Source organism: Lepidochelys olivacea (assembly GCF_965140295.1).
Source record: "Lepidochelys olivacea isolate rLepOli2 genome assembly, chromosome: 1".
In the NCBI taxonomy this organism is placed as follows: Eukaryota; Metazoa; Chordata; order Testudines; family Cheloniidae; genus Lepidochelys; species Lepidochelys olivacea.
The window spans coordinates 112,199,139-112,212,696 of NC_140411.1; the positions used below are offsets into that span (position 1 = coordinate 112,199,139).

A 13,558-nucleotide genomic window follows, 5' to 3' on the forward strand; every position below is an offset into this window, starting at 1 on the left:
GCCAGACTTGTTTATTGGCCATTGCGTGTGTTTTGCAAAAGCTAAGTGTTTTTTTAGTGTGGCAATTAAAGCGAAGCAAACCTGAAGGAGGGGGGTTGGTGACCCATTTTCATTCCTTCTTTTCACATGGCACACTACTTGCTTTTTTTTTTTTTTTATGCACCACAGGGACTGCAGGAGCCACAGCAGGAGCCTTCCCCTAGTCACTCTGGTTGTTTTGGTTACCCTTTAGTTCTTTGTCCTTTACTTCCTTTTGTTTACCTGTCGAGACACTTGTGGAAACATTGTTAGTATTGACAGATGCTGATTTAAACAATTTTAACTGATTTTGGTGCCTTCAAAATGTTCCCAATTTTCCCCCAATCTTTGCACATGTATTAGTAGTTAGAAGGACCCTTATTGGGCCTTGACATTTTGGCTTGAAAATTTTTTAACTTCTGGGTAAATGTGACACATTACCAAATTTCCAAATTTAAATGCCAGTTTCTTTAAAGTGCTGTTATTATTCAGTTGGGTTTGATTTTTTTTTTTAAACTTGGTTGTACAAATCCTTTAACTCTCTGTCCAATGCCTTGATGTAGTTTTGCAGCCTGTCTGCAAAAAGTCCAGACCCCACCCCACCCCACCAGGAGGATTACAGTGCTAGGCATTCTTATTGCTCTTTCTGTTATTAACTCAAAGGGCGTTAGCTGGGTCAGCCTGTTTGCTGCCTCTGATTCGATACAATACATCAGGGAGCATACGAGCCCATCCTTCTCCTGTATTCAATACTGCTTTTGTTAAGGCTGCTTTTATTGTTTTATTTATTTTTTTCACCATTTCTGAACTTTCAGGGTGGTATGGTATATGGAATCTTTGCTTTATTTCTAGTGCCTTACATGCCTTTTTCATCACTCGCCCTGTAAAGTGAGCTGTAAAGTGAGGTCAGAGTTTATTGACAGGGGCAGACCCCATCTGGGTATTATTTTTTTTGCTAGGATTCGAGCTACTGTTGTGGCAGTGCAGTTCTTGGTTGGGAATGCCTCTATCCATCGGGTAAAAGTGTTAATAATTACCAAAATGTAAGTGTATCCCCTGCTTCGTGGCAAAGGGTTTAGTAAAATTAATTTGCAGATTTTACCACTGTCCCTTTGGCCATGGTTGGTAGTTTAGAGGCACCTTTTTTCTTCTACCCAGATTCACTTGTGCGCACGTTACACATGGTTTGAGAAATAATAAAGCATTTTTTTTCATAGAGGGCGACCACCAGTGTTTTAGGGTAGCTCTTATTTGTCTCCACCCCAGATGAGCTGGAGAGTGGATGGCATGGAGCAGCAGAGCCCGTATGCACTCCCGGGCTACCAGCTCCTCCCCCCTACCCCCCGGCCCATACCAGAGGTGATTATTATACACACAGCCTTGCTCTTTCCATTTTTTTTTCTGGGCTTATGGTTGCATATAGCTTTTTTAAATTCACTTCCTTTTTTGACACTACAGTTGCACAAACCTTAATAGGACTTGTTTGTGCAATTTTTTTGGCCCGTTTATCTTCCCAGTAATTTTCCTTTTGTTCCTTGCTTGAGATTTTATTATGTGCTTTTATCTTTACTACTGCCAGTTCTGATGGTAGTTTGGCAGCTTTTGTCAGTTTTTGAACTGCCTCCATATTATTAATTGGCTTGCCAGTTGTTGTTATAAACCCTCTGCGTGACCACACATTCATGTAGTTATGCACTACTCCGAATGCATATCTGCTGTCTGTGTATACAGTGAGCTTCTTGCCTTCCCCCACTCTCAGACATTTAGTGAGGGCTGTTAGCTCCGCTCCTTGTATTGACTTTGATCCTTCCATCTGACCTGATGCTATTACTGTCCCATTACTGAGTACCACCGGCCATCCGGTGTGTGGCACTCCATTTTTATACTTTCTTGATTTATTTACATACAGAATTATATTTGAATTCTCTAATGGCTCTTCTTTAACTCTCCCCAACACTTCCTCTTTCCTATTTATAAGACATTTGTGTACTTCTCCCTCTATGTTTAGACATTCAGCTACATTTATTTTTTTGTTTCTTACGATAGAGAAGTTGGGGTTTTGCAAGCACAATGTTGATTCCCACTGCCGCCTGCGGGCATCTGTTACAGATCTTAGCCACCTGGTATTAAGGAGATTAATAAGTGTATGGGGTGTATGTAGCACTAATTTTTCCGTGAGAGTGTATGATTTACAAGCTTTTACCGCCCATGTAGCGCAATCTAGAGTTGCTATGCACTCCGCGTTCCGGTAGTCCATGGGATACAGGGGGTCTTAAGGTAGATAGGTATGCTACAGACCCTGTTTATCTTCCTGAAGTTGTGTTAATACAGCTGAGTATTGAGTTTCATGATGGCTGCAGTAAAGGTGGAATGGCTTTTTCACATTGGGTAAGCCCAGGCTGGGGGTAGAGGCTAAAGCCTGTTTTATTTTTTTAAATGCCTACTCTTCTTCTGTGCCCCATATTACTAACTCATTTACAGGCTTTCCTCCTCTAGGGAGGCTTTGAATTGGTTCTACTGTCTCTGAGTACTCCGAAATATATGTTTTGCAGAAATTGCGGAGTCCCAGCACTGTTCGGACTTCCTTAAGTGTCCATGGTTTTTTAACTCTCAAATTGCCTGTTTTTTTGTCTACAGTGAGTGCTTTTTCTCCCTGTGATATGCTGTTGCCATTGAGCTTTTTTTGCGCTTAATTTAAATTCTGCCTCGCGAAGATATATAAACAGTTTGTTTAGGGTTTTTAAATGGTCCTTTTTATTTGAACTGGCAATTAGCAAGTTATTTACATACTGCAATATTACAGTATCCACTTCCAAAGGCACTTGTGTTATTACTTCTGCGTCGCCCTGTGGAAGTTAGAATGGAACCCATGGGGTACTTGGGTTCAAGTATAGTGCTGGTCTTCCACTGTAAATGCAAATTTTTCCTGACTCTCTTTTGCAAGGGGAATACTCCAAAATTCAATAGCTATATTCAGGACTGAGAATACTGAGTGTTTTGGTTTTAGCAAATTAAGAATAGTGGCAGGGCTTGCCACAATAGGGTGTGCCTTTGGATTCACCTGGTTAAGGTAGGTGTAGTCTATAGTTAACTACCAGGTCCCATCTGGCTTTCGGACGGGCCAAATTGGGGCGTTAGTTGTGGAGGTGGTTTGTCTAATCACCTGTTTAGCTTTTAAATTAGTGACTATAATTTTAACTGCCTTTAAGGTTTTTGGTTTCATTGGGTACTGCCTGTGGGCTTTATGTGTTGGTCTTTCTACAGATATAGGCTTCATGTTTACTAGCCCACAATCTTGTTTATCTGTTGCCCACACTTCAGGGTGAAGGAAAACACAGTGTTTTTACTGGATTTCCCCCCACTCTTGTATTATTGCCTTACTCTTGGCAATTATGGCTATATTTTGAGATAATCTCTCCTGTTTGGACCCTCCGGCCCATTCAGTACAGCTGCCTCTGGGGTTGATTGCTCCCCCGAGCTCCTTAAGGAGATCTGTGCTGCAAATTGTGTCTTCCTGCTTGGGGCAAATCCAGATTTGACTGACTGTGACCATATTTTTAAATTTTATTTCTACTGGCTGGCTTACGGTTCCTTTTAATCTTCCCTCTGCCACTCCTTTAATTTATATGGTTCGACGGGTGAGGGGGAGATTTTGGCTGGTTATCGATACCGAGGCTCCTATGTTTATCAAAATTGTTGCACGGTTGGCCCCCCACTCGTGCGTTAAGAAACATCCTGGGGTCACTTTCGGATCCAGCCACAGAGGCCGCAGATACCTATTTGCTAGCCAGTAGTTTGAGCAACTCCTGGATTTGTTTTTTTGTTTTTGGGTACTAGTTGTATCAGTTTTATTTTGCTTGTTTGGCACTGGCCCTCCTTACGCCCCCTCTCCCCCCTGGGGTGGAAGCAGTCTTCCTTTATGTGGCCGCTCCTTTTACAATTGCTGCATGTTTTGATTTTATTTTTACAATTACGTGCCAGATGTCCAGGCTTATTGCACGTGAAGCAAGTAATGGTTCTGATTGCATGAACTGCTGTCATTTCCTGAGAGGGGATGGTTGCTGCTACCTTCCTCTTTTTTCTGTTTTCTACTTCTGTGTCCCTTTTCATTACTGCTGAGTGTGTTTCTCCCACTGAGGTGCCTAATGCCAGGACCACTTGGTGGTTTGCAGACTGCCCCTTCCTTTAGGAGGAATACATCATGGTTTTGGGATGTTATATTCTCCAGACCTGAATAAGCTTGAAATGCATTCCATTTCTTTTCAGCATAAGACATGGCAGACTCCCCCTTCTGCTGAACCACTGATTGCAGAGCCCCCCAGTTAGTGGTCTGGGCTCCTAGAACAGCAGATAGTGCATTTCTGAATTCTGTTACACTGCCTGCATCTGGGTTTGGAATTCCTGCTGGTTCTCCGGCCTGATCCCCTCCCGCAGGGTTGGGGTTATGATTTTTAGCCCAGTGCCCCATCTTCCATTTATCTTTCAAGTTGTCCCACACATTCCTGGGGCATTTACACTTGGCCAGGATATGAACATCCTTCCTGTGGAGGCTGTGTATTTTAGCCAGGCCATTTAGCTTGTCCCAAAACTCAGTATTTTTGTTGTCATGTTTGAGTTTGGGTAAATCAGATAGTAATGCCTGTTTTTCCTGGGGGGTGAAGGGATGGTAGATTTTAGTTGTTTCTGTTCTGAGTCTCCTTACTGGTTCACCCTCCGCATTAACATTTCTGAACCTCCTTAACTGCGTCTTGATTGGAGCCATACGCTGTACTTGCTCCCCTTGGGCAATTAATCCTTGTGATGCTCCTTTATTATCTTTGTGGGTGCTTAAATTTGGCCTTTCACATGAAGAAATGTATGGAGGAGGGTTGGATTCCTCCCCTTTGCTTTGTGCTGCTGAGTTTTTTCACACATAGTTAATTGGTGATGCAGTTGGCTAACAAATGCTGGGAGTGGGCTCTCCCCCCTCCCAGTCTGGAAGCGTGTTTTAGGCATGGTGAATGTAATTCGTTTGCTCTGGGATCTTTTCCAATCTCCGGACAATTACACATTTGAAAGCACAAACTCTTATTTTTTAGAGCTTGGTTTTTAGATTTAAAAATTGCATTTTCTTTTCTTTTATGTTGAGTATATTCAATAACACTATTACCGCCTTGTCTGTTTTGTCACTTTTCTAATTATTCCACCAAGTAACCAGATCCGCCTCTGGTCCAGCTGCAGAGTAGTTTGTTTTTTTAGCTGCTGTTTGCCGAGTTTTGGCATGTTTATATTTCAAATATTCTTGAGGGCTGATTATCGCCTCTCCCTTTGATGCCATGGGCTTTTACTCACCCCGGCTGCTGACCTTGTTTTTGGGAACTTGCATTTTCCCCTCTAAATGCCGTAGTTTCAATCTTTACAGCCTGTCAGCCTTGATCGGGATTTATCTTTTCTCCTTTTTCTGCTGTAGTCTCAATCTCCACAGCCTTTTATGAGGCCGTCTCCCCCCCTTTTTTTAAATAGTGCATGGTTTTAAGTTACACACAGCTGCCGGCCTTATTGGTTGGAGACTTTGTGCTATTCGAAAGCATGTACATTACATGCCTGCGGGGGGGGGCACTCCCCTAGGACTTGCAGTGTTACGTGCAATGAGGAAATGGGACCACCAGTTTGCACTGCCTATCTCTTGCGTACCCAGTCGGTCCTGGGCTTAACTCAGGGCCAATCGCTTGCTGGTGGTTTATTCAAGTTCCCCGAAACATACCCCTTAGTTTAAACAGTACATGACCCTTTTGCACTTGTCTTCCCTCCCCTTTGATACCCTTATTTAACCCCTCTGCTTGGACTACACGTGCCTAAGTTCCTTCACACTTAAATTTAAAAAGCAGAAACAAGATGTGTTTGAAAGGGGATGAGAGACTTCTATCCCTGGCCTAATGAGGTGGTAAAGTAAACATACTCACCTCCTTGGATTTCAGTCTCAGATCCTCAATTAGCTCAAAAGCCTGAATCCAGGACGATCCCCCAAATGGAAGGACATAAATTCACACCGTGTAGAGGTCAAGCACAGGAGTTTATTACGTACAGTGCTGACGGAGTGTCACCTCGCTTTTTAGGCTTAGAGACACTGTCAAACAGTTGATTACAATGGAATATATGGATTTTCCATCGGCGGGGAAAGTGACGGGTAGGCAGTCCCATTTCCCCGGATAGGTTTAGCAGTAAGACATGATAGCACAGTAGCCAATGGTTAAAGGTTACATAATGTCTCTGCCCATGGTCTCAAGTTCACAAATTAACATTTAACATTTAATTAGTACTTTAATAAATGTATTTGTATAAAATATATATGTTGAATTTTTATTTGGGGTTTATAGGAATGAAGTAACTCCTTTGATTGTCCAATAGATACATATCTAGGGGTAAAAGCAAAGAAACAGTGAAAGTATATGGCAATAAAAATTGTCTTTCAAGTTGTTCATTTGTGTTTTAAGGCAGGCATTGGTTCCTGGGAAAGGGATGTTGGAGGAGGCCATATCTTATACTGACATGCTTGAACCTTTTATAAACTCAAGGTTGGATGTGTGGGAAGAACATCTACCTACACAAGAAACTAACACAACAGAAACAGGACTTCTTTGTTCTATTTGTAACTTTGAATAAGACACAATTATTGCCCCCAACATCTGGCATTTTGCTGACCAGGCATATCTTAGCAAAAGCAAAGTTATCTTTTGGTTATTCTGCTTTCTCTTAGCTATTGCTAGGCCTTTGACCTTTTGACCAAACTCAGGACTTTGGGCCTGTACACAAATCCATATACCAGGTTATTACATCAGCAATGGATTTTAACCCTTCATTGTCAAATAAAATTTGCAGAATTTTGCAGAATTTTAAAATATTGTGTATAGAATTCTAATTTTTTTGGTGCAGAATGATCTCAGGAGTATCATTGTCACCAAACTCTGAGGCAGAACAGCTTTTATTTATATGCACTGTGTGATCTTTAATACGGTCACAAATAAAATTTTCATTTTTTCTTTAATCTTTATTCCCTTATGTATTCCAGCAACTCCCTCCTCCTCCTCTACCCTCCGCCCCCCCACCCATCTTTTAGGCTCCATATACAGTGGCCTTTTAAATCAAGTCTGAGGAACAGTGTTTTAAAAGTTAACATAATTCTTACTTAAATCAGTTTCTAAGTTCAGTTGACCAGTGTGGATGGAGAAACCCATTTTACTGTTTATGTCCACACTGACTGGCCACCGTATATCAGAAACTAGTTTACCTGAATCCCATTGTTGATATGACCTTAATTTCCTCTTTCTGTCTTCTGTGCCCACCCACCCCCGGGTAGCATCTCATTTCCCTCCAACTTGATAGAGTACTTATAGTTTTTCTTTCAAAATTGTGTTTGTCTGTGCTAATGTAAAAGGAGAATGTGAATGCCCTATTTCTATAAATCTGTCACGGTATTTTCTGTATTCTGTGTACAGTACAATTAGTATTATACAATATTATAATATACATGGTTGTAATAATGCATGATATATGTTGTTGATGCATCACTTGATAACTCTCACTTTGTCTTCCAGAATGTCTGCTTCATTTTTCCTCAGTTTTTATACCAGTTCTTCTGTGGGTTTTCACAACAGGTTAGTCAGTCATTTTAATTTTTCTGCTTTGTGTAAAACCTTCTCTTTGGCCTTTTTTAACTAAAAGCGTTGGGCTGTTGTATATTCTTAGGGTATGTCTACACTACGAAATTAGGTCGAATTTATAGAAGTCGGTTTTTTTGAAATCGGTTTTATATATTCGAGTGTGTGTGTCCCCACAGAAAATGCTCTAAAGTGCATTAAGTGCATTAACTCGGCGGAGCGCTTCCACAGTACCGAGGCAAGCGTCGACTTCTGGAGCGTTGCACTGTGGGTAGCTATCCCACAGTTCCCGCAGTCTCCGCTGCCCATTGGAATTCTGGGTTGATATCCCAATGCCTGATGCGGCAAAAAACATTGTCGCAGGTGGTTCTGGGTACATGTCGTCAGGACCCCGTTCCCACCCTCCCTCCCCCCGTGAAAGCAAGGGCAGACAATCATTTCGCGCCTTTTTTGTCTGCTGCCAGCCAAAGATGTAAAGGATCGATGGAGTGGGTCAGAACAAGACATAGACCAGATTTGTTTTGGACTCATTTTCCTCCTCCCCTATCTAGATCACACTGCAGTCAGTCACAGAGAAGGCGCAGCGAGGTTAATCTAGCCATGTATCAATCAGAGGCCAGGCTAACCTCCTTGTTCCAATAAGAACGATAACTTAGGTGCACCATTTCTTATTGGAACCCTCCGTGCAGTCCTGCCTGAAATACTCCTTGATGTACAGGCACACCCTTTGTTGATTTTAGCTCCCTGAAGCCAACCCTGTAAGCCGTGTCGTCAGTCGCCCCTCCCTCCGTCAGAGCAACGGCAGACAATCGTTCCGCGCCTTCTTTCTGTGCGGAGACGCCATACCAAGGCAAGCATGGAGGCCGCTGAGCTCATTTTGGCAATTAGGAGCACATTAAACACCACACGCATTATCCAGCAATATATGCAGCACCAGAACATGGCAACGCGATACCGGGCGAGGAGGCGACGTCAGCGCGGTCCCGTGAGTGATCAGGACATGGACACAGATTTCTCTGAAAGCATGGGCCCTGCCAATGCATGCATCATGGTGCTAATGGGGCAGGTTCATGCTGTGGAACGCCGATTCTGGGCTCGGGAAACAAGCACAGACTGGTGGGACCGCATAGTGTTGCAGGTCTGGGACGATTCCCAGTGGCTGCGAAACTTTCGCATGCGTAAGGGCACTTTCATGGAACTTTGTGACTTGCTTTCCCCTGCCCTGAAGCGCATGAATACCAGGATGAGAGCAGCCCTCACAGTTGAGAAGCGAGTGGCGATAGCCCTGTGGAAGCTTGCAACGCCAGACAGCTACCGGTCAGTTGGGAATCAATTTGGAGTGGGCAAATCTACTGTGGGGGCTGCTGTGATGCAAGTAGCTCACGCAATCAAAGATCTGCTGATATCAAGGGTAGTGACCCTGGGAAATGTGCAGGTCATAGTGGATGGCTTTGCTGCAATGGGATTCCCTAACTGTGGTGGGGCTATAGACGGAACCCATATCCCTATCTTGGCACCAGAGCACCAAGCCGGCGAGTACATAAACCGCAAGGGGTACTTTTCGATAGTGCTGCAAGCTCTGGTGGATCACAAGGGACGTTTCACCAACATCAACGTGGGATGGCCGGGAAAGGTGCATGACGCTCGCATCTTCAGGAACTCTGGTCTGTTTCAAAAGCTGCAGGAAGGGACTTTCTTCCCAGACCAGAAAATAACTGTTGGGGATGTTGAAATGCCTATATGTATCCTTGGGGACCCAGCCTACCCCTTAATGCCATGGCTCATGAAGCCGTACACAGGCAGCCTGGACAGTGGTCAGGAGCTGTTCAACTACAGGCTGAGCAAGTGCAGAATGGTGGTAGAATGTGCATTTGGACGTTTAAAGGCGCGCTGGTGCAGTTTACTGACTCGCTTAGACCTCAGCGAAACCAATATTCCCACTGTTATTACTGCTTGCTGTGTGCTCCACAATATCTGTGAGAGTAAGGGGGAGACGTTTATGGCGGGGTGGGAGATTGAGGCAAATCGCCTGGCTGCTGGTTACGCGCAGCCAGACACCAGGGCGGTTAGAAGAGCTCAGGAGGGCGCGGCACGCATCAGAGAAGCTTTGAAAACCAGTTTCATGACTGGCCAGGCTACAGTGTGAAAGTTCTGTTTGTTTCTCCCTGATGAAACCCCCCGCCCCTTGGTTCACTCTACTTCCCTGTAAGCTAACCACCCTCCCCTCCTCCCTTTAATCACCGCTTGCAGAGGCAATAAAGTCATTGCTGCTTCACAGTCATGCATTCGTTATTCATTCATCACACAAATAGGGGGATGACTACCAAGGTATCCCAGGAGGGGTGGTGGAGGAGGGAAGGAAAATGCCACACAGCACATTAAGCACAGCACTTTAAAAGTTTACAACTTTAAAATTTATTGAATGACAGCCTTCTTTTTTTTGGGCAATCCTCTGTTGTGGAGTCGCTGGTTGGCCGGAGGCCCCCCCACCGCGTTCTTGGGCGTCTGGGTGTGGAGGCTATGGAACTTGGGGAGGAGGGCGGTTGGTTACAGAGGGGCAGCAGTGGCAGTCTGTGCTCCAGCTGCCTTTGCTGCAGCTCAACCATACACTGGAGCATTCTGGTTTGGTCCTGCAGCAGCCTCAGCATTGAATCCTGCCTTCTCTCATCACGCTGCCGCGACATTTGAGCTTCAGCCCTGTCTTCTGCCCGCCACTTACTCTCTTCAGCCCTCCACCTCTCCTCCCGGTCATTTTGTGCTTTCCTGCACTCTGACATTATTTGCCTCCACGCATTCGTCTGTGCTCTGTCAGTGTGGGAGGACAGCATTAGCTCGGAGAACATTTCATCTCGAGTGCGTTTTTTTTTCTTTCTAAGCTTCACTAGCCTCTGGGAAGGAGAAGATCCTGTGATCATTGAAACACATCCAGCTGGTGGAGAAAAAAAAAGGGACAGCGGTATTTAAAAACACACATTTTATAAAACAGTGGCTACACTCTTTCAGGGTAAACCTTGCTGTTAACATTACATACATAGCACATGTGCTTTCGTTACAAGGTCGCATTTTGCCTCCTCCCACCGCGTGACTACCCCCTCAACCCTCCCCCCTCCCCGTGGCTAACAGCAGGGAACATTTCTGTTCAGCCACAGGCAAACAGCCCAGCAGGAATGTGTCCCTGAAGAAAAGCACCCTATTTCAACCAGGTGACCATGAATTATATCTCACTCTCCTGAGGATAACACAGAGAGAGAAAGAACGGATTTTGGTTGAATGCCAGCAAACATACACTGCAATGCTTTGTTCTACAGTGATTCCCGAGTATGTGTTACTGGCCTGGAGTGATAAAAGTGTCCTACCATGAAGGACGAAATAAGGCTGCCCTCCCCAGAAACCTTTTGCAAAGGCTTTAGGACTACATCTAGGAGAACCGCAAATGCCAGGGCAAAGTAATCCTTTCACATGCTTGCTTTTAAACCATGTATAGCATTTTAAAAGGTACACTCACCAGAGGTCCCTTCTCCGCCTGCTGGGTCCAGGAGGCAGCCTTGGGTGGGTTCGGGGGGTACTGGCTCCAGGTCTAGGGTGAGAAACAGTTCCTGGCTGTCGGGAAAACCGGTTTCTCCGCTTGCTTGCTGTGAGCCATCTACAACCTCCTCCTCCTCCTCCTCATCTTCTTCGTCCCCAAAACCTGCTTCCGTATTGCCTCCATCTCCATTGAAGGAGTCAAACAACACGGCTGGGGTAGTGGTGGCTGAACCCCCTAAAATGGCATGCAGCTCATCATAGAAGCGGCATGTTTGGGGCTCTGACCCAGAGCGGCTGTTCGCCTCTCTGGTTTTCTGGTAGGCTTGCCTCAGCTCCTTCAGTTTCACGCGGCACTGCTTCGGGTCCCTGTTATGGCCTCTGTCCTTCATGCCCTGGGAGATTTTCACAAAGGTTTTGGCATTTCGAAAACTGGAACGGAGTTCTGATAGCACGGATTCCTCTCCCCAAACAGCGATCAGATCCCGTACCTCCCGTTCGGTCCATGCTGGAGCTCTTTTGCGATTCTGGGACTCCATCATGGTCACCTGTGCTGATGAGCTCTGCATGGTCACCTGCAGCTTGCCACGCTGGCCAAACAGGAAATGAGATTCAAAAGTTCGCGGTTCTTTTCCTGTCTACCTGGCCAGTGCATCTGAGTTGAGAGTGCTGTCCAGAGCGGTCAGAATGGAGCACTCTGGGATAGCTCCCGGAGGCCAATACCATCGAATTGTGTCCACAGTACCCCAAATTCGAGCTGGGAACGTCGATTTAAGCGCTAATCCACTTGTCAGGGGTGGAGTAAGGAAATCGATTTTAAGAGCCCTTTAAGTCGAATTAAAGGGCTTCACTGTGTGGACGGGTGCAGGTTTAAATCGATTTAACGCTGCTAAATTCGACCTAAAGTCCTAGTGTAGACCAGGGCTTACTGGACCAAGTAGGCTGGGAAAGCTGTTAGTTTAGCTTACAGCTGTCACTAAAGAAGGCTATTACCTTTGGTTAGTGTGGCTTTCAAGAGCTCTCGTGACTGTTACTGAAATGAATTTGATGAATTATCAGAAAACCCACGTTATTTTCTGAGTCAAAGACTTAATGGAAAAAGCAAAACTGAGAGTTAGCTGTGGAAAGCAAAATCTCTATGGAAAACATGCAGTTCAATCTTTTCATCGATTTTTTTTTGCTCACAGAGCATGGATAGAGGAAAATCTAAAAGGTGTGGGTGTGAACAAGCAGTTTGTCTTTTGAGGCAGGGGTGAAAGTGCAGAAGGCTGCTGTCCTGATCTGGGGGGCCTCTCAGGCTGAGCATGCAGATGCCCACACCGTGGAAATCCGTGGTGGGAGAAGGGAAAATAAACACACCAGTTTAAGGAAAAGGGACCTAATTCTCCAAAAGAAAAAAAAATAAGGCATTCTTGGGGGATGGCAAGGTCCTCTTTCTTCTAAATTCTTGTTTCTTTGCTCCTCCTCGGCTGTTCTCAGCTATCTAAGTTGTATGGAAGGCTCCTTGTCACTCCTCCCATGAAGTAAGGGAGATGAAAACAAATTCAGGAACTTGGAAGAAAAGGAGACCGGACCTTTGTCAAAGATTTTCCCAGTAAAGCTCTACTGAGCTTAACAACATGGAGTTTGGGTTAATTTTAGGGATGCGCTGAAACCTATCTAGCATTTTGCAAAGCACTCTCTGGCTAATACTAGATGTTAAAGCATGTGTTCATGAACTTTGACTGCAAAATTTGCCATTCTTTTTCATGAAAAATAACACTACTTTTTTTTAAGAGAAGCCTTTGTAGTAAGGATTTTCAGTGCACATGTTTCAGGGCATAGGTTGATCATGAGGCAGGGTCTGGAAAAAAACCCCACTTTATAGGGGTAAGGAATAGGTTTGTTGTTGATGATAAACGTTATGTACCTAGAATAAGACCCAGAACAGGGAGAAGGGGAGAAAAAGTTTGGTTCATACCCATTCCCTTATGTTGTCAAGGAGCTGATTTGATCCCCCTATTCAAGCTGTTCTCTAGAGCCGCTTTAGCTTAAACTTGCTAGCTACAGCCCCACAAGTGACCATTATGGCATCTGAGGATTACTGGAATGTAACAACACTCCAGCCATTACACCTGAACTCTGCCCTACATTGGGTGAGTGAAAAGGGGGTGGAGTGGAGCTGGCTATGCCTGACAGAGATTTCCTCCACCAGAGGAATCAGTTGTCCAGCTAGGGTAGCTTTACAGCTCCTTTGCACAGCTGAAACATTGTGAGGCGGCCACTGACTATTGTCAGGTCAAATTTTGATAGACTTGTTTGCCCAGAGGAACCTGGGTGAAAACTGACTTTTATCCTATCTCAAAAGCTGTCATCCAAGGATGTTATGTGGAATTTGTCTT

At 44.7% G+C, this 13,558-nt stretch overlaps 1 protein-coding gene across 2 annotated transcripts in view; it reads left to right on the forward strand.

Annotated features, from left to right (window-relative positions):
• Window positions 1-13,558, forward strand: part of ATP11A (ATPase phospholipid transporting 11A) — a 231,298-nt gene that overhangs the window by 187,982 nt on the left and 29,758 nt on the right. For both annotated transcript variants that reach the window (XM_084616791.1, XM_084616792.1), the window contains exon 23: window positions 7,593-7,652. In XM_084616791.1, coding sequence (XP_084472917.1) covers window positions 7,593-7,652 — 60 coding nt within the window. The remainder of the gene's footprint in view (window positions 1-7,592; window positions 7,653-13,558) is intronic.